The sequence below is a fragment of the Rattus norvegicus genome, chromosome 9 (assembly GCF_036323735.1).
Source record: "Rattus norvegicus strain BN/NHsdMcwi chromosome 9, GRCr8, whole genome shotgun sequence".
NCBI classification, from domain to species: Eukaryota; Metazoa; Chordata; class Mammalia; order Rodentia; family Muridae; genus Rattus; species Rattus norvegicus.
The window spans coordinates 76,054,275-76,079,583 of NC_086027.1; the positions used below are offsets into that span (position 1 = coordinate 76,054,275).

The following is a 25,309-nucleotide window of genomic DNA, read 5'->3' on the forward strand; positions in this document are numbered from 1 at the left end:
CTTCTTTTTTCCATTTTACTTATAAGTTCACAATAATAATATCATTTATTCTGTTTTGTATACTAAAGATTGCATAATAGAACCATATAGGATGAGGGTTAAATTGCTCTTTTTCAGAAATCAGAACTGCTGCTTTGAGACAGGGTCACTGTGAAGTTCGGGTTAGCTCCAAACTCATGATTCTCTTGGTTTAGCTTCCCAACTGCTGGGATTACAGATGTTTGCCTCTGTTCTTCATGATAATTTAGGAAAATATAATTCTACTAATAGAAAACTTACCCAATTTACTGAAGTGAGTTATCTTTCTGCATTTAATTTAAGAGATCAACTTCCCACTCTTTTATCTTTCAATAGAAATTATCTTGTCTATAATAATTATTTCTGTTAGTGTTCTTTAGAATGTCATTGGTGCCTATTTAAATCCTATTCTATAATTAGAAAGTAGTTCTTTGACAACCACTGGGAAAGTTAGGGCAACAATGCTGCACTGTTTTTCAACATCATCTAACATACTTCTCCATGTTTACTTATGTTTCTGTAATATAACCATATTTCAAATGAAGTGCAAACTATCACTAATGTCACCATGCCTTCATTTTTAGCATCATTAATTTTACCCAATATTAATAAAGTAAACAGTGCATAGCTATATTCTCAAAGTGAAATAATTACATTATCAGAGCTAAGGTAAAAAACAAAACCCCCTATGAAATGTTAATATTTCCAAGCACAGAGGAAAGCATCATGATGAACCTTATAATCTCTTTAGATATTGTCCTAGTCATTTGCCGATAAAATTATGAAATGCTGGCATGTGTCTGCATGCATTACTTATGTTTTATGGGACGCATCGCTCCGAATAATTGATTTAAAAAAATCATTCATGTGCCTTAGAATTTGTTCAATTCAAGCCCCATCATAAATAAATAGGGAAATTTGAGAAGACAACTTAACCGACTCTCTGCTTCAGTTCTCTTAGATGTGTAACAGAAACAGCGATAGCGTCTATCTTGTATCAAGCATGATAACAGTTAATGCCTATGAAACCCTTGGAACAGAGCTGTTATGCAGTGATGCTGCGCCAATGTTTAAATCCACTCTGATCTTGTGAGATGTGCAGCACATGGTCCTACTTTTTTTTTTTTTTTTTTGAAATGGTTTCTCTGTGTAGCTCTGGCTGTCCCGGAACACACTCTGTAGAGCAGGCTGGCCTCACACTCAGCGTTCCACTTGCCTCCTGACTGCTGGGATTAAAGGCGTGTGCCACCGCGCTTGCCAACCTACTATTTTTTTTTTTTTTTACCTAGAAATATCTCTATTGATTTCTTTGCAGCAAGGCTTAGAATTCCCTACAGTCGGCTCAAATGTGCAATTAAGTTGAAGGTTTTTAAATAATTAATCTGATCTATTTCATTGACTGGAAACACACCTTTCGTTTAACGTGCTAAATTCTCTTCTTAGGTGCAGGCTCTGTGGTCCGAGTACTCCATTTAGTGAACTGGCTCGCTATTCCAATTCAAGACGCTAGTTTAGCTCATGTGGTTGATTGAGTGTTAGAGAACCGAAAGGTGCTCGGGACCGGTGGTGTGCTCTGGACCATCCACGATGCTGGATACCTGCTCAGCAGTGTGAAGTTGTGTGTTTGGGCTGATCTGCCTCTCGGAGTCTTTTCGCCTGGACTCCAGGCCTCACACTTCCTCTGATTCTTTTAGAACCTCTAGGTTATGACACTAAAGTCTTGGATAATTCTGGGACCCTGTCTGTTTCTAGGCCTGAGGATGCCACCGGCATCAATATCCATTGTTACTTTGAAGAATCGCCCCTGTTTAGGGCTGGGTTCAGGAGTGTAAATAAAGAAACTGATCTGACACTCGTGTTTCCGTCTTCATTTCCCTTCACTACCCAGAAGCGGTGAATTTGGGCCATGGCTTCCATCGCTTCCTTTAAGCCACATCTCCTCATACCTTTTACTGTAATGCCTTGCAATGGTGACAGGAAGAAAGCATCTAGCCTCATAGCAATATAAAAGAATTTTATGTCATCTGAATTTTCTAGGCTGTATCATGAGAAACTAACACTTGGGGAACAAAAGTCCTTTCTCCCTGGACATGTCAGATTATTTATAACTATTGCCTTCTTGGTAAAATACCATTAGTAAACTACAAGAGAAACACAAACGGTTTTACTCTTCTTTTCCAATGGAAACAATCCTAAACTGGTTCAGATAAATAAGCAAGCAAGGCCAGTCAGACGAATTCCAAAACAGAAAAGAACACTAATACATTAGCATGTTACTTGACTGGATTCATTGATGGCACAATGCATATATATCATTATTGTAAATACATATATAATATTTGCACATATTTTTGTCTCTTTAAGTTACATATTGAGGAGTGTAATCACTATAGGATATACATAATTGATATTTTACTACATAATGACAAATTACACTGGGACATACTTTATTACATCTTATTTTTTTTAATGTGTGTGTGTGTGTGTGTGTGTGTGTGTGTGTGTGTGTGTGTAGTGGTGGTCAGAGAACAACTGTGGGCATCTTTACTCTCCTTCCATTTTGTGGATCCCGAGGATGAAATCGGAGTCTTCAGGTTTGGTGACAGGAATCTTGACTGGCTCAGCCAGCTCAGTCTAGACATCAGACTAGGCATGTCTAGTCATCTCTGCTAGACAACTTTAGAGTATTCCTTGCTCAAGTTAGACATTTCACATAACTTACTCTGTCAGACGTCTCTGGACAACCCTCCACAGCTGTGAGGGTTATTCCCATTCTCCACATGAACAAACAGAGGTCTGAAGAGTCAAAACAGCTTGCTAGAGAATAACTAGCATGGGAGCCTTTTCAAAGCAATCACAAGAATTACCTTAATTCTGGTTTATGCTGGAAACATGTTTTGGTTTGGACCCAATCCTTTATACTGTTGACCATTAATTGTTTTCCTCATGTCTTAATAATCTAGGTTAAAAGTAGAAGATCCCATTGTAAATAATGGACGGCGATGCTCTGTTCCCTGTCAGCTCAGTTTAGAGGGCAGTTTAATGGTAGCTACTTAACGGTTAAGGGCGGATCATTGGCTGCGTGTCTTTTTTGGCACGCAGCCCTTAAGTACACAGCAAAGAGGCACAAAACTCAGTTGAGTTGAGCGTGAGATCGGTTTCAGCACTAAGGACTCTGCAGCCTCAGGCATTGCCCCCAGACTGGAATCATCAGGTGTACGCTCTGTCCAGAGGGACCCGGATGGTTCCAAGTCAGCCTCATGTACTACTACAGGCATCTTTATTGAGACTGACATAAGCCAATTCTTCAGGTCAGAAACAGAGGAAAACTCTTTGAGCTGAGTAGTGATATTTAAAATTCTCTCCTTTTGAGTCTGTTGCCAATCACGCTTCTCCAGGAGTAAAGTGGCAGCTAATGAAATGCATGTACTGTAGCCCGGAGTGTGTCCTATTTGCAGAGCTGGCTACAGCCCGAGGCACATCTCTGGCTGCTCTGTTCTATCTATAAGTTACAGCCGTGGCCTCGGCAAGCGGTACACCCTGTTCAGCAGCTGCAACTCGTTATCGGCTTTATCCAGAATAACAAACAGAACAAACACGTTTTGCAAGGGTTTCTCTCCTCTTATGGGGAGAAGGAGGGATGAAGCAATCAGTGACATGCTGATTGATCAGTTGTGCTGGCTGAGAGAAGTTCAAGGTCGCATGAGTGCTGTTAACCCTGTAAAATGAAAAAAAAAGCCCACCAAAGATTGCTCTTAGAACTTTATTTTAACTAATATTTCTGTGACATTCAGTTTTGCCAAAAGAGGAAGTTGCTGTGTTTATTATAATTTATGCATGTAGAGTACCTTGTAATAACTTGATGGTTATGTTTTATAAACAAAATTCATAGTATTTGGATAGTATTTGGCCAGTGCTGGTTGATCATAGAGAGGTGGATTGGTGTGAAACAAACTGTACAATGAAAAGAGATTGTCAGTGTAACAACTTAATTATGTCCCCCGAACTCCCACAGGCAGACACAGACTGTCTTTACCAGAAACAAAGCCACCTTTAAAACTCAAATATCTTAATTTTTCCATCCTTTCCCTTATTTCTTGAATTCATGTACTCACTGTACAGATCTTTCAGAATTTGTCTTCTTTGAGCTGTGTGTGTGTGTGTGTGTGTGTGTGTGTGTGTGTGTATGTGTGTGTGTGTGTGTATGTGTTTGTGTATGTAGTATGTGTTGTCTCTGTGCTTGTGTGTGTGCTGTGTATGTGGTATGTGTGTGTGTATGTGTGTGCATGTGTGTGTGTGTTTGTGTGGTGTGTGTGTGGTATGTGTGTGGTATGTGTGTGGTATGTGTGTGTATGTTGTATGTGTTGTCTCTGTGCTTGTGTGTGTGTGTGCTGTGTGTGTGGTATGTGTGTGTGGTATGTGTGCATGTGGTGTATGTGTGTGTAGTGTTTGCGTATGTGTATGTGTGTTTGTGTGTGTGCACAAACATGTAGAAGCCAAAGGTTGATGCTGAGTTTCTTCCTCTGTTGGATTCCATTTCATGCTTCGACACAGGGTCTCTCATCAGTTTTTGAGATCACCTCTTAGGCAAGACTAACAGTTCAGTAATCTCCAGGGAGCCTCCTGCTCCTTTCCAGTGCTGAGATTTCAGCCGAGCACCTCTGCCTTACTTGTGTGTGTGCTGTGCACGCACGTGCACCTGTGCACCCATGCATGTGTCAGGGTTTCTGTGTGGAGTCTTGGCTGTTCCAGAATTTGCTCTGCACACTAGTCTGTCCTTGAACTCAGAGATTCACCCACCTATAGAGTGCTGGGATTAACGGCATGTGCTGTCACTGACTGAGACATCTCCTCGCCTTTGAGCAATCTTTTCATTTGTCTTAGAATTTAGGTTCTACTCTTGTGGTTACTCTTTTCCAGATTCTCTCATATTTCACACACCATTTCTTCCCAAATTGCCAGGTAATGCTTGAAGTCTGGGGCAGCAATACGCCACCTGCTAGGCTGCACACATGCCTTTGGAAATAGCTGATGAAAGCCATGCTCACGGACATTCTGATGTCATATGAATTCACCATTGCCATCGAAGATGAAAATCTGATACTACTAAGGATTTTACTTTAAGGAGAACTCGCCCCTCGTTCCCTAAGGACTTTGCTTTTGTTATTGTTTGGTCACATCCTTCAAAGGGGTTTTCTTAAACCTTGTAACCTTCGATGGAAAACTATGCCCCTCACAGCATTAAAAGTGGAAGCTGTGAGCTGGCCATGCTCTACTCTCTACACTACTGAATTTATCAACTTGCAGGAAGGAAGGGTTGTCTAGTCCTTTTGCCTTCCAGTTATACTAGTGGAAATATGTCCGGTGGATCAGAAATGACTTACTTTCCATGTCCTTCATATCCCCCTTGGACACCCTTTGAGTTTATACTCCTTGGTTATATAATTTCTATCATAAAAACTTACAACTTCACTTTCAGAGTAAATATCCGGATATGTGCTTATTGTCTCCCATCTCAAAACACAGCCCCAAGCCCCAAACCCAAGGAGAGCAAACCAGCAATGACAAGGAATAACGCCAGCTCAACTCTATTCCCACCCAGTGTCTAATTTTTAACTGCCTTTTCCCCCAAGACATCTTTGAGTGTGTATGCATGGTTGTGTATGTCTGTATGCGTATGTACATGTGTCTATATGTGTGTACGTGTGTGTTGTATGTGTATGTGTGTGTTGTGTGTATATGGTGAGTAGTGTGTACATGTGTGTATATCTGTATATATGCATGTATATGTGTGTATATGTGCATATATGTGTGTATATATGTATATGTATGCATGTGCTGTGTGTGTATGTACATGTAGGTGTAATGTGTGTGATGCATGGTATGTGGTGTATATGTGGTGTTGTATATATGCATGTGTGTGTGGTATATGTGTTGTATGTATGGTGTGTGTATGTGTATATGTATGTACATATGTATGTATGTGTGTGGTGTGTGTATGTGTGTATATGTATATGTGTATGTATATCTGTGTATGTGAGTGGTATTTGTGGTTTGTGTAGTATGTGAGTATGCACATGTATGTGTATGTGGCAGTGGTGTGTGCATGTGTGTGTGGTGTGTATGCATATGTGTGTGTTTACTCTTTTATATGCTTGGATAAGACATCTACCTTCATCACGTAACCTGGTTTTGTGACAGTCACAAGGTAAGTCTGGCCTTAACATAGTCTACAGAGGATAGATCTTGAGCACAGGGAAGGGTTGCCAAATGGTAGAGGAGTTCAGCCTTTCTTGCCTTTGGGATGGGAGAAGAAAACACTTTTCTAGGAGCAGGTGTCATGGATGAGTATTTAGCAGCTAGTATTTGTGGTGGCTTATAGATGAGTTTATTGGTTCAGTAAAGAGATCTGTGCCGAGCACCCACGGGTCTACCGTAGTTACCTTCTTTCATGAATTCAGTTGACATCAGGCAACAAGCAAACTAGCAAAATGACTAGCAACAGGCAAACAGGCAAAATAGCAGCCATTGTTAACCCTTTCTATAATTTCACAATATAAACAGAATAATTTCACTTTCCAAGCTAAAATCCTTTGTATCTTCTTACTATACTGTGAATGGCATATCGACCTCTTAACTATATCCCAGCAATCCCTCTAGTACCTGGAATTGACCCTCTCAGAGATATCCTGATAGCATTGCCTGCTTGTTTGACATCTTCTGTCTCACCGAACAGTTCCTAGAAGGTGCCATCAATTTTGTTTGAACCCTTTGCACACGATTCTCCTTCTAGCTGGAATGACTCCCTTTCCACAATACCTACTTAATTAATATGTGCCACCCATTTCATATGCCACTAGCTACTCATAGAAGTTTTGTTCCCACTACTATACTCTTTCCCTTGCAGTGTTGATAATCACACATAAACTCTCTTAATACACCGAAATCCTCATGTGACACTGTTTTCTGTTCCTGTAACAAAATAGCAGAGGTCGTTTATAAAGAAAAGAAATTACTTCCCTAACGGTTCAGGATGTTCCAGAACACAGCATCAATGCTGGTTCTGCTGCAGATTTCTGAAATGCACTGGAGGCCTTTTCAGTCTCACTCGAGGTTATCTAAAGACTCCCCTCTATTCTGTGCTAATTTCTTTGGCACACAGGTCACTGAGATGACCACAGTTTCAGTCTCCAGAATATGCCCGCTTCCCCCCTTTCTCTAGACAGGCTGGGAAATTTTCAAATGTTTCTCCTCTGTTTTCTCTTGCTCCTGGAGCTCACTACTAGTCTAACTAAGCATGGTCAATAATAACAATGTTCATACTCAAGTGCTTTGCTGCTAATTCTGTTGGTAAAAGTCCTTTATTGCTTTTAAGTTTGGCTTTCTACCGAATCTTTGGGCATGGGTACAATGCAGTGAAGTTATTTTGGAGTGGGGCTAATAAGGCCAGCCTTTTCTTCAATTTCCTATAGGATCCTCCTTTTGATGAGCCTCCTCAGTTTCCAGGTCTCCATTTTTCTGGTCTTCCACCCAGAATCCCTATCTTGCTTTTTCTAGTCTTCTCTTCTAGATTTGTCTAACTACTGCCCACCATATAGCTCACAGCTGAGTCCAGACTTTTGAGGTATAGACACAGTAAAGACGTCACTGTTTGGTGCCTATTTTCTATATAACTTGGTTTTCTGTTACTATAATGAAATACCCAAGAGTGAATATTATAAAAGAACTTTATTTGGCTCATAGTTCTAGTGCTTGAAGGACATGGTACAGGCTTTGGTGATATTTCTACAGTGGTTGGCAGTATGGAGGGATCCAGAGTGGGAATAAATAATAAGACAGGAAACCAGAGATGAGGTGGGGCTGTGAGTGCCTCTCCTCAGTGTCACTCGTTAAAGGCCTCACTGCTTCCTAACGCTGCCCTTTCAAGGACAAGTGTCCAGCATGTGTACCTTTGGGGAATCACTTGAAACAGGTCTGGCCTTAGCATCCTAATCCACTTGTGTTTGTTAATACCCATGAGGTGGGAGGTGGGAAAGCAGGTCAGTGTTTCACCTTTGATTATAGTGAAGGCCACTCAACTTCCTGATTGAATAAATGAATGGATGAATGGAAGATGAGAATAACGAGAAGGACAAATGCAATAAGGGACCAAATATATTTGTCTTCACTGATTATTCCTTAACAAGTCTGTGAAGGAATTCTACACAGGTTGCTGCAGTTGAGATTTTGCTCAATTGGTCTTTCTCGGGATGGGTAAAGCACCGACCTAGCATGGGCAAGTTGCTATATTCAATTCTTAAAACTCAAAGAGTTGGTGTTCTTTGGTGTTTTCTCCTTAGATTACGGAATGTGATAGACATTATCGCCGCAGCTTATGTACAACTGCCATGCTCCTGTCATTGATTTGCTCAGCTTTTAGAAAAGCTAGACTCTACTCTGTGCTGACTAATTGACTTTGCTAAGAGTAGAATGAAACTACGAGAGAGTTAGCAGGAGAGCTAATCTAGTTTTTGATTAGTATAATATGTTTGCTTACTTACTATTAATCCAAAAAGCATCTATGGACTGACTTTATATTAGATCTGTGATACTGGTTGCTCCATCCTGAAATGTGCAACTGTAGCTGTTCCTCCTTTATATACACAGATCTGGTGAGATCACTGTTAGGCCACAGTTCTCAGTTTTCTGTCTGCCTGCCTGCCTGCCTATCTATCTATCTATCTATCTATCTATCTATCTATCTATCTATCTATCTATCTATCTATCTATCTATCTGTCTATCTATCATCTGTCACCATAATCACCATTATCTATCTATCTATCTATCTATCTATCTATCTATCTATCTATCTATCTATCTATCTATCTATGTTAAATAACTCAAGTTAAATAGCTGCAAGGGAATGAATTCCTACAAAAGCTCAGGTTTAAGATGTATGGTTGACTTGTGTAAGTACATGGTTATACTTTTAACACTCATTTTAAACATTTGCTCTTAAAAATCTCCTAACTTTACTGATCACCAAGATTTAAAGATATCAAAAGGAGATGAATACAAACCAGGATGCCTTGCTTCCTGTAAAAGGAACATTTATGTGACATTTTACTTAACTTTGTATCACTTATATTTGTAAATGTTACTTAAAACAGTTTTAGGACTATAAGTTATTTTCAACTATGTTTAATTAGAATTAAATAGTGTGAGAATGTAGATATTCCTTAAGGTGAAAATTTTTACCAGGTTTGAGATGAAGTTGCAAATTGCAGCATATTTCTGCAGGTTAAGTCACCCTGAAGCATACTTAATGTGCAAGGCAATCATTGTCACTTAATAGTGACATTCTGTGAGACATTTGTGACCACTTTTGCTAAGTGAAAATGCTAATTTTGGATTTTTAAAAAGTTGAAGTGTTTAGTACATTCCTTCCTATAGTAATTCTAAGTCAGGTGATCCAACAAGGCCTCTGATACTACTGGCACTGCTGCATGCTTTGTCTCCTGGACTTTGAAGCCATTTTCTTTTTCCAGAGGAGATAAAGAAAGGTGCCTTATCTTAGGTCTGGGAGAAACGGAGTCCAGTATCAAGGTAGCGGAGTAGTTATTTTCCTAGACACAGCACAGAGTTTGCAAGTCTGAAGAAAAGATTAAAAAAGGGCTGTCCTGACGTGGGCCTGGACATGGAAGTCTTGTTTCCAGCCGTCCTGAGTCTAAGCTTGGACGGTCAGAAATGTGCTTGCTTTGATTCTGATGAGGCCCACCTTTCCTTAGCTGCTCACGGTCAAGATTTGGAGAAGAAGCAACAGTGGTGAGCTGAGTAATTCATTGGATTTCGATGAGGAGTTCTTGAGAAAACTGATTACAGATCCTTATAACTTTAATATAATTTGGTATGAACTTTTACTTTTCTCTCTGTCAATTAGTAATTATGCTATGGTATATTTGTTGGGTGGGACAAGAGCTAAATATTTGTTGTTTTATGAGCATTTGGGGTTTTAATTTAAGATTTGTTGATTTATTAAAAAAATGTTTGACTCATGTTTCTACCCCTGACTATTAATCTAAGCCCATGCTGATGTACACTTGATCAAGGACTTTTCTTTTACATACTTTTAGAAAACATCTGTTTTTAAAAATTACTCATTTGATTTTCATTTTACAGTTTATCTTTTAGTACTGAATATGCTAAAAGTTTAGTTAATTTGCTCAGTAGTAATAACTCAACTTCCAGCCACAATTGTCTGCTTAAAAATATCTGATTCTTTTTGTTTTCGAGAACTTGTAGGATCTGAGGGACTTCCTAGGGTGTGGGTCAACTCCGTTGGGATATGACAGCTGATGCGGGGGACTTTGTATTTTATGAGGTGTACAGACATGTATGAACACACTTCATGGCCGTGTGGCTGCCTGAGAGGAATATTGATTTGGTTGTACTTGGGTTTTGAGGTCTTGAGCTTCTTAGGTTTAGAGTTCCCTTTGTCTTTCTTTATTCTTTAGTCTTGAGACTAGAAAAGATGTGACTTTTTCTGAGGATAAACTGTAAAGGCTCTTTGAGAGTGAGTTTGCAGAGAGAGAGAGAGAGAGAGAGAGAGAGAGAGAGAGAGAGAGAGAGAGAGAGAGTCATCTGTGCTTTTTTATTTTCAGACCCTTTAGCAGCACTCTTGGCATGTAAAAGACTTTTAGTCAACATTGAAGGAAAGAGAGATTATAAGAAGTAATGCTTGCTACTACTACCTATTTGTTGATGCTGAACAGAGGCAAGGAAAAGATTAATTTAGGATCATACAACCAAAATGTGGAAGAAATGAGACTAAAGCCTTGGGAAACTGAAGGCATTGCATGGTTTAGATTGGCACTGTAGTTAGAAAGCATCGAGGAGATACATAACAGTTTTATTCAGAAGAGTAGCATTAGTGTAGGAAACAAGGTTGCAATGTGGTGGTTGATCCAAACAAGATGCTTATAAAGAATTTGTCTGGTCTCAGAGAAAAAGAACAGGATTCTGTAGGAATTCAAAGATTCTGTAGAATATAGGCAAGCAGAGAAAGTTCATGTCATTCAGCTTCAGATGTCGTCACAGGGCAAAGTGTTGCATTAATTTATGTTGGCTGATCGAGTCACGGTCTGCTCTATTTATTTTTCCTCTGCCAACTCCATTTTGTACAGAGAAGACTTCAGTAAACAAAAGGCGGACGGTTTTTGACACAGGGAGTGTCAAGCCACTTGAAGAATCAGTTATGTATCTTAACTGTATTATTTTATAATCATGCACTTTTTTTTCTTGGGATTTTTTTCTTCTTCTTTGCCCCTGCTCTGTCATGAACTAAGTATGGTTAGAGGAGAAAAATATCGCCTGGGGTTTTGAGTGCTTGAACAGTCTGGAGTCCAGCCAGCTGCTCTAGTGAGGCGAGTGAAAGAATTCACAGAACTGGACCTTCCCCTCCCCTAGTCTGTGCCAGAAATCTGTCTTAACGGTAATGCTCAAGAACCATTTTAAACGTGTCACCATCCCTGCCCACACCTAGAATATGATCTCAAAATTCTACTTACAAATTTAAGGGCTGAATAATAACCATGCAAATGAAGCAATACTGCTAAATTAATAGATTTTCTAGATTTGTATTATAGAAGCATTTACTTCATTTAAACCTTATTTAGGGAAGTGCTTCCTCTTTACAACATAACTCTCATGGTAGTTATTCTGACACCAATGTGAAGGAGCTGCAAAGGCAGTTTGTACACATAGACAACTCAGAACATAATTTTGAAATATTAAAACTTCTTATCCATATATGCATTCTTAGTCCTCAGGTCATTATAATATTTTAATTTTTTTATTATCGAGATAAGTTGGATTGTATCTTCACAATCAATAAATACATTTTCTTTCCTTGTCTAGCAAAAAGGAAACTAAAATGAAAGGCTTTTTCCTCCCAACCTAATGGACACCAAATCTTTTGTGCTGTGTTCAAAGAGCAACCAAGGTGTTGTGATTCACTTGTGAGTAAAAATTACAGTGCCGAAAAGTGTCTGGGTGAAGGCATGGAGCTTTTGCGACAGTCAAGTGTTCCAGCCTTATCCTCTGGAGAGGGAAAGAATAAAATGATAACGTGCCAACAAAAGTCTTTATTGAAAGTGTTTTGTCTTTTATTTAAAGGTTTGCCTGGGGATCAATCTGTCTCTAGGTTGTACAGTTGTATGTGTTTGAGATTTGGAGATGAGTTGGACCCACTTCTTAGTTTCTATGATGGTGTTAACATTTTATATCCTAGCCTTTGCATTCCTAGGTTACGAGCCTACTCCCTTAGAGTCCTTTATTTCCCTTTGATTTAAAGGTAGATGGATTGCGATAAGTGTTGTTGAGTCAGTCAACTACGAATCAATTGATTAGACAACGGTAGAAAACCAGACATGGGCAAGTGACTTTTTGAGTCAGAATATGTAATAATTTGAAGGATGCGTTCACTATTTTAGGCATAATTATTATTCACATTTGAGAAACTCTTCTTTTTTTAAGCAACACATTAACCTACCATCTCGACACAGTGCTTTGATTATGTTGATTATGTCATTTCTCTTTCTCTTTAAACATGTGTAATCATCCTTTTTGTCAGATTCCTAGAACACTACTTCAGTCTCAGCTTCTCACCTCAGTCAATTACATTTATTTATTTATTTATTTATTTATTTATTTATTTATTTATTTATTTATTTAGTTTTTGAGGCAAGGCACAAGCTAGCCTTAAACTTCCTTTGTGGCAGAGACTGGCCTTGAACTCCTGGCCTTCCCCTCTCCCAAGTGTTGAGATTTTACAGGCTTATCCCCAAATGCCCAGTTAGTCAGGTAACTTTTAAATACAACATTTTGATATCTTTTCACAGTTTTTCACTTAAAAAAATTGATTCCTTTGCTTTTGAATTTCCTGACGTTTCTAAGAACACCTTTTATTTTCTAACCCAGAATCAAATGATGCGAACATATATTTTTTTTTTCTCCCTGAGCTGTGAATAATCTTAGTGAAGGCAAGAACAGGTGAAGGACGAATGACAGCAATGAACAACACAGAAAAGAAATCCCAGTTCTTCAATACTCAAAGCCATAGCAGGAATTTGAGATCCAAGGCGGTACTTTGACTAATAGTTAGCAGTCAGTAGAGTTCAAAGATCAGTAAGCTGCCCTCTTTTCTTCTCCTTTTGCTGTCCTTCCTCTCTATCTGTTCTTTTTCCTTTCATAGCATTGATTCTCTAAAAAAGTCTCTATAAACAACAGTAGCATCACCACCACCACCTCCACTACCACGACCACCTCCACAGCAACAACAGCAGCAGCAACAACTGGAACAACAGCAGCACTCATGCTTACTATAATGCCATTCTTAACCTACGACATTGGAGGGAGAGATAATTGTGCATTCCTTTCCTGGCGAGCTGCAATAGCATTTTAGGAAAGTGGAAATTAAAGTTGGTGAAAGCATTATTCCAATTTCCGAGAACCTGAAACCCATCTTCCTAGATCAAATTCCCTTGGAAATAGGAGGCCACAGAGGGTGTCTGGTTTATTATATCAGATATCCTGTTAAAGGGACTGGACTAAGAATGTGCGTAGATGGCCTGTTTAATAAGTCCTCAACGTCATTCTAAAGTAAACGGCTCTCTCTTGCTTCACTAGGTCGGCACCTTCAAGCCCATTACACAACATACTTCGAAACTGTGACCATCACACATGTTGAATTTAAAAGGGTCCAGTAGTGTCCTGGCACATGACCCGGATCACCACCTCTCCTCACAGCGAAGGTTGCTCTTTCGAGTCTTGCAAAATCATCAGTGTTTGCTCTTGACAAGTTGAAAAAACAAGTTCATCAGAGCAGTTTGTTCTGTTCAGCACATTATAAGATGGGAGGGTTTTGGCAGTAATAATCGTTGTGCAAAGAAGGGCTGCTGATGAATTCGGTATTTAAAAAAAAAACATTTTCGTAGAAATATTTTACTAGTTAGAATGGGCACGTATCCGATCATTTAGTCATCGTACCCTGTGAAATTTACATTGTAAGCATGTTTTTGGTCAAGTTTTAAGAAAATGCTTTGACTAGGATGAGCTAAATGGACGCAGTTGTTAGCATCTTTCTAATTGTTTTATCTTTCATGAAAGCACTCTTATTTAAAATGTGTCAATTATTTGGAACTCAGGTGTAGATCAACTCCTTTTTTTTCCTTTTAAAGAAAGACTAAACTAAATGCTTTTACTGAAGGCTATTCAGTACTGAATAGCTCATGAATATGAGATGACTATATATTTACTCAGATGCCAGATTTTCATATACATAAAACGAAAGAACCAGAAAATGATTTTAAAGGGTTATTTTCTAGCTATCGAAAACTATATAATTTATACTATTTTACTTATAAAATGTAGGTGAGACACTTAAATGTTGTCAGTGTTCTTGAAATAATTTTTAGCTATTTCCTGATGTACATTGATGGATAGATAAGCTTAGCATTTCTTAGTAAATACTTCCTGAATCGGTTATTCTTTTAGTTATTCTAGATCATATTTTCAAGCAAATATGAAAACTCAATGGCTTTGGAATGACAAGTTGCGAACAATAAGATATAAGGTAGAAAACTGTGAGAACATGATTTGCTATTGTGGTTAAATCTGGCCAAGTCTCAGTCCAATTTGCCTGATCTGAATTACGAAAACAAAAGATTGCCAGTGTGATTCTCCTACTATTTTAATATCTTTGTTATTTTTAAATTTAAATATAATGGCAAAAGTAAAGTCACAATTTCTTCTGTCTTTCATTTTTGACACTAAGTTGTACTATCCTCATTTCACATGATGGCATAAATGCTTCTGAGCTCTGAAATCTGTTCTTTGTCCTTCCACTCTCGGACGTGCTTTCTGTCAGGCTGGTTTTTGCCCAGCCCACTCTCTCCACCCCACTCTCCACCATCAGACCTGCTTTTTGCAAGTATGACTAATATGCAGGAAGAGGCTGGACATTGGCTAGGCGCTGAGTTCAGATCCTGACCTCCACTCTGTCAGTGTGGTGCTAGACAAGCTAGTTACAGTGCTAGGGCACACTATTAGCTACACAACGGGAGCTGCAGTTGACAACCAGGAATTGCTTCTAAGCTTAACGGAGAGGGCAAGCAGGCACCTCACAATGAGAATAAATGGCAACTTGCCTAACTTTATGCATGACTAGAACTACTAAAACAAGTTTATTTAAATATGTATTTATTCATATATATCTTTTAATATGAATATGTAATATGCTAAAATATTGTAATCATACACTAGTGTCTTAGCTTCTTATGTAATATTTTAAAATTTATTATTGAATAATTTCCATTTTCATCATTAAAGGTTATGCTTGCTTATTAACCCTACATGTCATGATTTTAAATTTTAGTGGTCACCAAAGTGGTACTTTTTACATCTTTATTCAATATTTAACTTTCCAAAAAGTGTTCAGTTTATTTTCTTAATTTCTATTCTAGATTCTGTGCTCTAAATATACTTTATGTAAGTATTGTCAGCTATGACTAACTTAGGACTTCTTGCTATTAGTATTAACACTACATCTGTCTTTTTTTAAAAAAAAATTCTCTATAGCTTTTTTTGGCAGACATTTTTCCTTCATCTTTTGGACTGACTTACATCTGACCCACTTGGATTTCATTCCACTGTGTTTCTGTTTGACCGTGTCTTCATTTTTCCAAGGTCACTTGAATTCTGAATCAGCTTTCTAAGGAACTCTCTATTTTCTTTTCATTTCACCTGCCCTCAACATACTTGGCTAATTCACTTGCAACTGCCCACTTCTATCCATTCTCTGCAAATTGTATGTGCACCAACGTCAGCCTGGAGTACATGCAAACCTCTTGTAGTAAGGTAGGTCGTGCCTGCTACTTTTTTTCAACTATCAACAATGTTTTTTTGTCTTTTTTTTTTTTCCGGGAGCTGGGGACTGAACCCAGGGCCTTGCGCTTGCTAGGCAAGCGCTCTACCACTGAGCTAAATCCCCAACCCCTCAACAATGTTTAAACACAGCAATGAGCACAACAAAATATACTACTGTTGAATAAAAGTACATGTTATATATACTAGTGGGCTTGTTCTCTTTAAGGTGTATTCAAACACTTGGGGGTTTATAAGTGATCGCTGTTTTATTATCATAGGTTATAAATCACATGTACCTTGGGGTCTTATTGAGTGAATCCAATTTTACAAGGTCTCTTCTCTCGGTTCATTTTTCAGCTTCTTTTACATCACTTCAACGTTTAAGTTATCAAATGTTAGATTGATAACCACATTAATCATAATTGTTACCTTACTTTCTAGGCCTCAGAACGGCAATGGGATTCTTAATGGGCATGTCTTACTTGATCGGGTTTCCAAAGACACTGGTTATCATTAGAAAAAACCTTCCTCAGACCACTTAATATCTGTCTGTTGCCATTATCAACATCTGACATGTTAGTAAGCAACGGAAGCGAGTTGAAATCTTTATATTTAAACTTGAAGGAACTTTCTGTCAGCGTACCCTCGCTTTTGAGCAAAGAAAATGAGTGCAATTAATGTGGGTATAATCTTTATCTTTTCCTTTCAAAGTACAGTCACCCTTGTCCACGTCCTTTCTGTGACAATGGCCCTGTTATATTCTTCGACTAGTAGAACCATATAATTGAACTTGGCTCCTTTCTACTTGTGTATTTTATTGTAACACATCCCTATGTAACACAAGAGTGGGGTTTTCTTCAGGGAGTTTTTGAGTTTCCTTTATTCTGAGTTTTTGCCTTCCAGTCATGCTTTACTTGTAACTTAGATTTTTCTTTCTTTTTTTCCAGAGCTGAGGACCGAACCCAGGGCCTTGCACTTGCTAGCTTAGTTTTTTTCTAACGAGACTTTTGTAGTAATAGTACTTTCCCCCCTGATTCCTAGGTATCATTCTATCCTCTTGGGTTTATTGACATAATTTTGTTTGTTACTTCTTAAATAATTATCACAGACTAGGAATTCAGTACATATAAACTTAGTCATCCATCCATCCATCCATCCATCCATCCATCCATTCTTTCCATAATGCTTTTATTGCATACTTGCTATGTAATTGGGTCTTTGAAAGAGGCTCAATTTCTTAGCATTGTTTCATATTCATTCCTTGGCAAGTCAGAAGTTTGGTGGTTTCTGCACACTTGAAGAGGAATTGCTAATGCTATTATTTATTCTGAACCTGTGGCCTTTATTTTCTACAATGAGTTGTTCTCAACTTTTCACATTTGGTAGGAGGCCTCCTTAGTGTTGCTTTGTGTGAACTTGTTTCAAAAATGATTGCCATGAGTGGATTAATGGGAACAAAGGTGGTGCGAACAGTGTTTAGTCTCAGTGTTTAGTCGCAGTGGTAACCTACATGTTAAGTGAAACCAAACGCTATTTACTGCCCTGATGGAAAGTTAGGGAAGATACCAGGGAAGGTGGTGCCTGTGTTCATTGAAAGGGGTTGGTTGTCCCTTGATTAAGTTGTAATCAGTGGGTAAATGGACACATATTTTTGAAAAGAAACTTAACTATTGACCAAAATGGAAACATTAATATGTAACACAATAGCAATAGGAAGAAAGGAAAGTGGAATCGTTGCAGGTTTTTCAAGACATATAAAGGGTTTTGTAACAATGGTAAATCTTTTTGATATGCTTTTACTTCACAAAACCCTATACAAGTCCACTGAAGTTTTTAGAGCTATGAAATTTACATAGACATAGATATAGAAGTAAATATACAAAATGTTGACTGAGGTTATATTTGGGAGTGAAACAATTGTTTCAACTTTTTAAATATAAAAATGAGAATAAATTCACCATCATATGCAATATAATACTATTACAATAACAGGTATTATAGTTGCAAATTTCTAAACTTAAATACTTTGGAAAGCTGAAAGCTATTACTTTTTTCAAAGGATGATTAGTAATTGTATTAGTCAATGATTATATATACACATATATATTACACATATACTCATATACTCATATACACATATATTTATTTGTGTGTGTGTCTCTGTGTATAAGTGAAGGTACGTGTATGCACAGTATATGAATAGAGGTCAGAAGATAATCTTATGTGTTGGTCTTCACCTTCTGCCTAGTTTGAAACATGCTCTCACCCTCTCACCCTATTTTTCACATTCCAAGCTACTGGGATCCATGAGCTTCCTAAGATTCTCGTGGCTCTGTCTTCCATCTTATCATTGGAGCAATGTGACTGTAGATGGAAGCTTCCTGTCTGGCTTTAGATAGGCCCTGGGGATCTGGACTCAAGTACCCACTCATGTGTGCACAGCAAACGCTAGCCATTGAACCATCTCCCCAGCAAGAGGGTGGGGGGTGGGGGGAGAGAGAGAGAGAGAGAGAGAAAGAGAGAGAGAGAGAGAGAGAGAGAGAATGGATTTTCATTTTAATTTATGGGAAAGAATAAAATGCTTTTTTAGCATTAAATTAAAAGGTACTAGAATGTTCCTAACTCTTCCAAATGTAGTGAGTGTCTTGATTTTATTTCTCTATGTGGGATTACATACAAGAAAATAAAGTGACAGCTATGGTAAGAACATGAGTAACAGAGGGAAAGTCTGCATTAAATAATTTTATTTCCCCAGACAAATGACTTATATAAACTTAGAGACCCACAATGGCCTGGCTTCTAGGCAGTACATTTTCTAAAACAATTCCCATCACTGGTGTCCATGATGCATTCCCCCTTAGCTGAATGTAGGCAGCTTATCTAAGGAAAGAATCATAGCAATGCAGAAAAATTCAAAATATCATGACGTGTACTATTCTTTTAAATTTTTGTTGCCTGGCTTTTGTGATCCCTACCCATCATGTCCTAGGCCCCACCCCTTTGCCCTGCCCAAATGTCAGTTTCCTCCTTTGTGTAGTGATGTCTGACAGTTTGGTTGTAGAGTCTGGTCTATCTGGGCCCTTAATTCCAAAGACCTTCACCATGTTATTCACTATCCATTATATATGGGCTTTCCAATCTCGAGGTCGATTATGGAATCCCAGTGTATGAATCTTCTATCTTGAGTTTAAAACTTTTAGCCATTTTTCCAAATAGCTTGACCCCAGAGAATGTTTCTACACTAATGCATCAAGACAGAGGAGATACACTCTGCTTTGATACTTATTTATTTATAGGCTCACATTCCCCCTTCCAGCATTGATAATATTAACATTATCATATCTTTGAGTCATCCCTTTCATTATGGAAATCCTAAGGAAGATGTCTCCACTGCTTACATTTCTGGCCATTGAGGCTATCTGGCAATGATGTTGTGGGGCTTTCTTCTCTTTATATGCCTTGGCTTAAATGAGATACCCTGCCAGCCAATGTGACCCTTTGGCTAAAGGATGAACTGAGTAATTTTATTTAGGTCAAAACACAAATGTCCAAATCTTGGATTATCTTAGGTGACACTTAAATCACTAAGTAACTAAGATTATTGTTTTTATTAAGTCATTTCTTATTGTTTTATTCACATTTACAGGCTTAAGAGACTTAGAGGTACATAATAACTTCCTTTGCTCTCTTGTGTTTTGATTAGTGTTACCAATAGCTTTAAAATCTGGAATGTAGAGTAATGTTGTAATAAAGCTGTAGTATACTGCTTCATTAGTAATCCTCTTCCCAAATAATTCAGATGTTTTCTGTTTATTTGTGAAGGAAAGTTCCAGTTTCTTTACTGGATGTGGTTTCCATCATCTTTTCCCAAGCAGAACGTGTCCAGGTTTGGGTTTTCTTGAAATCCAAATATCTTCTGAAGTAAACGAAGCATCATTTCCAACTCAGTAAAGCGTGTGACCTTTTGTATTATTAGAGAGGTACTGTCCTTCAAATAAGCAGTACACCTAAGGCTGTTTACCACGCCTGGGTCATGTTATTCAGCTACACAAGCAACTCTTTTGATGGCTAGCTTGCTTGCTGCAGCAGTAACATGATTTCCACAGGAGAAGGTGCCATTTGTTATGTTGCAACTTGTATGACATGTCCATTGGAACATCTCTGGACATCAGCTTGGGAGGAGGGGCTGAGGAGGGGAGGAGCTGTAGACGGGCTATTTAATGGCAGAATGAATGGGGAGTCAAAGATCGCTGTGCAGTCAGCCTTCAGCCCCAACTGCACTGTCTCCACACAGCTTTCCTTCCCACTGGTTACAAGCAAATTGGACAACAAAATCTCATGAGATATTTGTGATTTAATTTTAGTCACAAAACATCTTCAAAATGACGAGGATTTTGACAGCATGCAAAGTGGTGAAGACACTGAAGAGTGGCTTTGGTTTGGCCAATGTGACTTCGAAGCGACAGTGGGACTTCTCTAGACCTGGCATCAGGCTCCTTTCTGTGAAGGTAACACCCCTGTTTCTTATTTTTGATGATAATACATAGGGCACAGTTTAGCAGTGAAGCCAAGAGGGTGCTGACAGAGCAAATACAGCTTTGAATACAATTCCAAAGTGTTATTAAAAAGTGCTTTACCACAGAATCCATTGATAGAGCAAATGACTATTTTTAATCTTCTCTGAGTAAACCTAAAGTGATCTTTACCCAATATGAAGAATGACCCTAGTTCCTTTGAACAAATAAAATATAAGTATACTACTAGAAAAAAGAAACACTTTAAAAAATGTTATTATAGTTTAGTTTATGCCTTGATTTTATTGCTAATAATGTGAGTCAAAGGAAAGAAGCAGGTTCTAAGCACATAAGGTAATGCCCTCCCTCCACCCGACACAGTGTGTTAAGCATTTGTTATATAATGGCTTGACTGAAAAGGTTTCTTTTTAGACATATAAGATTATAAAAGTTTAGAAGGAAAACATCTATGAATTTTTAATATTGGAGGTCCCTGTACATAGAGAAATACAGCATTTCCATGATCTCTTAACCTTCTTATCAGAGGAAAAAAATTATGATCCTCAGTTTTGCAGAATCAGATTTTGAGGCACACAGCAGCTGAAAATCTGTCTGTCCAGGTTTATCTGTAGCTGAGAGGACAAGTGCACAGTGGAACAACTTCCCTCCTACCCCCACCTCTGGTTATGAAATTCATACAGGAATCTCTACCCTTTCTTGTCACTTTATCAAGATATTTCTTACTGGAGAAGTCTAAATTACATCATGGGAACTTGGTCAATGAAGCTCTTTTCTTTTTTCCATTTCTTTTCTGTTTTTATGGGTTATTTTATTTATTTACAGTTCAAATGTTATCCCCTTTCCCAGTTCCCCCTCCACAAACCCTCTAGCCCATCCCCCTTCCCCTGCTTCTATGAAAGTACTCCCTTCCCCCCACCCATCCTCCACTCCAACCTCACTTCCTTAGCATTCCCCTACATTGGGTCATTGAGTCACAGGACCAAGGGAAGCTCTTCTTTTCTGAATACAAAGCTTAAGAAATCATGGTAGCTTTAATATACTGTTTCTTTAGTGTAAAGAGCTATAAAAATGTAGAAAAAATTCCTCTTTAAATGTTGTGTAAAAATAGGTAGAGTAGCATTGGGAATTCTGTTTATAGTTTGTGTGCATAGTGGGCTGACAAGTGGGGCTCCTTAAGTTCTTTTGCTTATGTTGTTGCTTTGGTCAGGATTTCAGGGGATTTGGATTCAGGTATGTGTGGGAACAACCGCTTTCTTTAGGTTCTTATAGTTTCCAGGGATAGGAGTTGGACAGAAAAAGAAATAAAATGAAAGAGAAGAGAGGGACATAAGAAGACAGGTGGGAGAGAAAAAGAGGAAGGGAGGGATGGAGAGAGGGAAAGGGGATGGGCGAGGGAAGAGGGGTTGGGAGGAAGACAACTATACTTACATCGATGGGATGATATCAGTTTTATTCTGCCACCCTGAGAACTTCTTACGAAGCCTAAGAGAGCCATCTTGGATTCATTTTAATTACAAGATGGAAGTTAGAAAGGAGAACGGATATTCTTTTTTTTACTACCTTCTATTTATGTGCAAACAATTTGGACAATTTACTTTTTTTTTTCTTTTTTTATTTATTAACTTGAGTATTTCTTATTTACATTTCGAATGTTATTCCCTTTCCCGGTTTCCAGGCCAACATCCTCCTAACCCCTCCCCCTCCCCTCCTATATGGTTGTTCCCCTCCCCATCCTCTCCCCATTACCGCCCTCCCCCCAACAATCAGAGAACGGATATTCTAAACTATCAACAAGAACACAGTACCTTGATATAGATGGAGAATGGTGGTTTGGCTTTAGTTAAGTGTTTTCAATGCCTTGAAGATAGTCACATGCTAAGAGAAGAAACTGTAATGACAACAGTATCATCTACAGTTTAAGTGCTTTGTCATATTTTTGTATTGGGTCATCTGGAACATTTTTTTTATGTTGTTGTTGTTCTTGTTCTCATAGAAGTGGGTAGCTAAGGACGAGCATGTCTCTGTTAAATGCTAAAACCAGAGCAATGAACTGACTAGTTAAACTAGTAGAGGCCACAATAATTAGAAGTCATCTCCCCAGACTCAGCAAGCACTCTACAGAGCAATTACCACACAACGACAAGAGCTAATTATGTGGACCGACCCTTGGGAAAGCAGTTCTTGCTCATGATGGTAGATCTGCTTCAAGGGTCTTCCATAGTTCATAGCTAAAGAATGACAAATTTTCAGGAGGAATAAGCCATCATTTCAAGGTGTACAAGCCATTACTCACACACAGTCATTACTGGCCAGAACTTTGGAGGAATGCCAGGCATGAAAAATGGAAGTTCTTAAGCTTCATGGTAGTGAATTAAAGTCCCACAGAGTTGAAGGGGGACCTGTGTCCTTATTCACTTATTTTGAAATAGTCCTTTATGCTTGCTTTTTTCCCTTGCCTTCTCTTTGAAAACTCAAATTTCTAAGAAATGCATATCCAAATTAATTCTTTTTGAGGTGGGCACAGTATTTTAAAGATAGTTAAAAGTCATTAGGGTGTATTTACATAATTGTCATTGAACGGCATAGGAGCAGCTTTGAAAGGTTAGTAACAGTACAGCTAGTTACAGATAGTAAGTGGGTTGTGAAAGACACTGAGATCCAAAAGCACTGCCCTGTAAGCCAGGTTGCACTTTCAATGTCAGAAGAGGTCACTTTTTTCTCCCTGGAATGAGAGAGGGAGGTGGGACCAACTGTGACACACCGTGTTTTTCTGCGACACTTCCTTGCATATTTGCTTGTGGCTAATATTTACAGAGTGTGTGTTGCCAGTGGATACAATTGCGTTTCACTCATGGGGAAGAAGAAAGAACTTCAAGGTGCTCCTTGTTGTAAAAGAAGTTGGTACCAAGGGTATAAATGATCAACAACCATAACATATGAAAGTTTTAGAGACCATAATCTTTTTTCTATTAGTATTGAAAATGCCCAGTGTGCATTATTATACTCAGCCAGTCGGAACAGTTCTGTTGAAGACACTGAGGCTGAGAAATAAAATAAAATATGGATTCTTGCCTCGGTTATACATTTCATATTATTCTGACCTTGGCAACTCACATAGTCTCTGAACTTAGACTTTGCCATAAGTAGTGGGGAGAGAGAGAATGTATAATCACTATTCAATACTGAAGCTTAGAAGGCAATTTAAAATGAAAGATGAATACTTAAAAAACTGTGTTCCATTCACTTCAGAAGAAAGACTTCTAGAGGGTTAGATGGGGTTTTTATGGTTTTTCACAAACCACAGATTGTTTCAATGAGAAGAACCCTGATAAGAACTCTTAAACATTTACGGTGATACTTTTACTTTGCTTAAATACTTTAATTAAATAAGGTATCTTTTATATCAAATATGACTCAAGCACCAAAATGAATGATACTTGTGGTAAGGATTGAGATAGGAGTAATCTTATGACACATATTCAATGCCTCAGTTATTAGTCAAAAGCAGGTAGTATATCAAAATGTTCAATTTTATCCATCAACTTATCTAGTTATTCATTATTGGACAGATCAGCACATTGTGGAAGAATATAGAAGAGGAATGGGCAAAACTAGGTGGTATTGTATGCATAGTCTCTGACTTGAATAAGCTTCAAGGTTTATGAATTCTAAATTCACAAGTCTTCAAGACAGCAGGACTGAAGGACAGTTGTCCTTGTACTTATAAACTTGAAAAGCAAAGGTATTCAACTGAAAAGGTTGAGTTACCTGTGATTAGAAAAAAAAAACCCTCTAACTTCTAATATTAATCTAGTCACACTTAATAGGAACCTGTGTTCAATTAAGCCAGGCAACATCCAAGTTTTCTCTCTGGCAATCTGCATGTGACAGAGTCCTCTGAAAAGTTGTATTTTGTAAGACTATTCTGATCCCAATAAGGCAGCGTCTCTAGCTTAATCTCAAGGAGCTACCTTTACTTCAGTAGGAACTGATGACTACAAAATCCTACAAGAAGAATCCTTTAGCTATCGCCTCAAGAATCATTCACGAAAAATAAAATATATTAGCATATTGGAGTCTTTCTGTAGAATACTTGGGGGTAAGGATTAGGATGAGATAAGCTCGTCATACATATTCAAGGTTTGCTGCTTTATTAGATTTTTAGTACATGCATGTTAGGGGTGGATTTCATCCATGGTAGTGCAAATATTTCAATAAAAATTATGTTCAAGTCCCAAGTGGTTATTGTCTAATTGGTTCAGAGAAGAGGTAAATGTATATGTTTTTGGTGCAGTTTTCCTGTAGTTGGGAGGGGGCTTCTCTTTTGCATTCTTGTGTATGTTATTCATACTCCGTCTCTTTCTGGAAGCCCAGATCTTTTAGCTTACAACTGACAGTGCCTTGAACATTTGCACATCTTTGCATAGCACTTTTGGAAAAGCTGGGAGAGAGGGTAGTGGGCGAGACTCCAGGGGGCAGAATTTCTGGAAGCAGGGGCTCTGTGTTCAAATCATGGTTCACTTTCCCTAAGGCTGAGCCCTACCTCCTTGCATTATCATCGTTCTGACCTGGGTCTTAGGGTCTAGCCTGGTCTGGATTCATATTTCCTTGGCTTCTCCTCAAGGCCTCCTTTGCCCAATCCTTGAAAATGCTTTTTAATGGTTTAGAAGTGAAATGAGGTTCAGCTGCTGAGGAAATGGGGATCATTCCTTTGCCCGGTGTCTCCATTAGAGCATCTCGGTCTCTCTGACTTGTTAGGAATAAGAGCGGCAGTATGGCGTCCATGTCCCTTTTGCAATGAGATGAAGCTGGAGGTCTCTGTCAATCTCCAGATGGAGACGGACAGACCTTG

General features: G+C 38.5%; 1 protein-coding gene across 2 annotated transcripts in view; it reads left to right on the top strand.

Annotated features, from left to right (window-relative positions):
* The first annotated feature begins 9,588 nt into the window (after nucleotides 1-9,588).
* Cps1 (carbamoyl-phosphate synthase 1) overlaps nucleotides 9,589-25,309 on the top strand; it is a 122,877-nt gene continuing 107,156 nt past the window's right edge. The window contains exons 1-2 of one of the 2 annotated variants that reach the window (NM_017072.2): nucleotides 9,589-9,905; nucleotides 20,287-20,430. In NM_017072.2, the coding sequence (NP_058768.1) occupies nucleotides 20,305-20,430 (126 nt within the window). In that variant the 5' untranslated portion in view covers nucleotides 9,589-9,905; nucleotides 20,287-20,304. Of the gene's footprint in view, nucleotides 9,906-20,160; nucleotides 20,431-25,309 lie in introns of those variants that run through there. The other variant, XM_017596592.3, reaches the window with a different exon arrangement.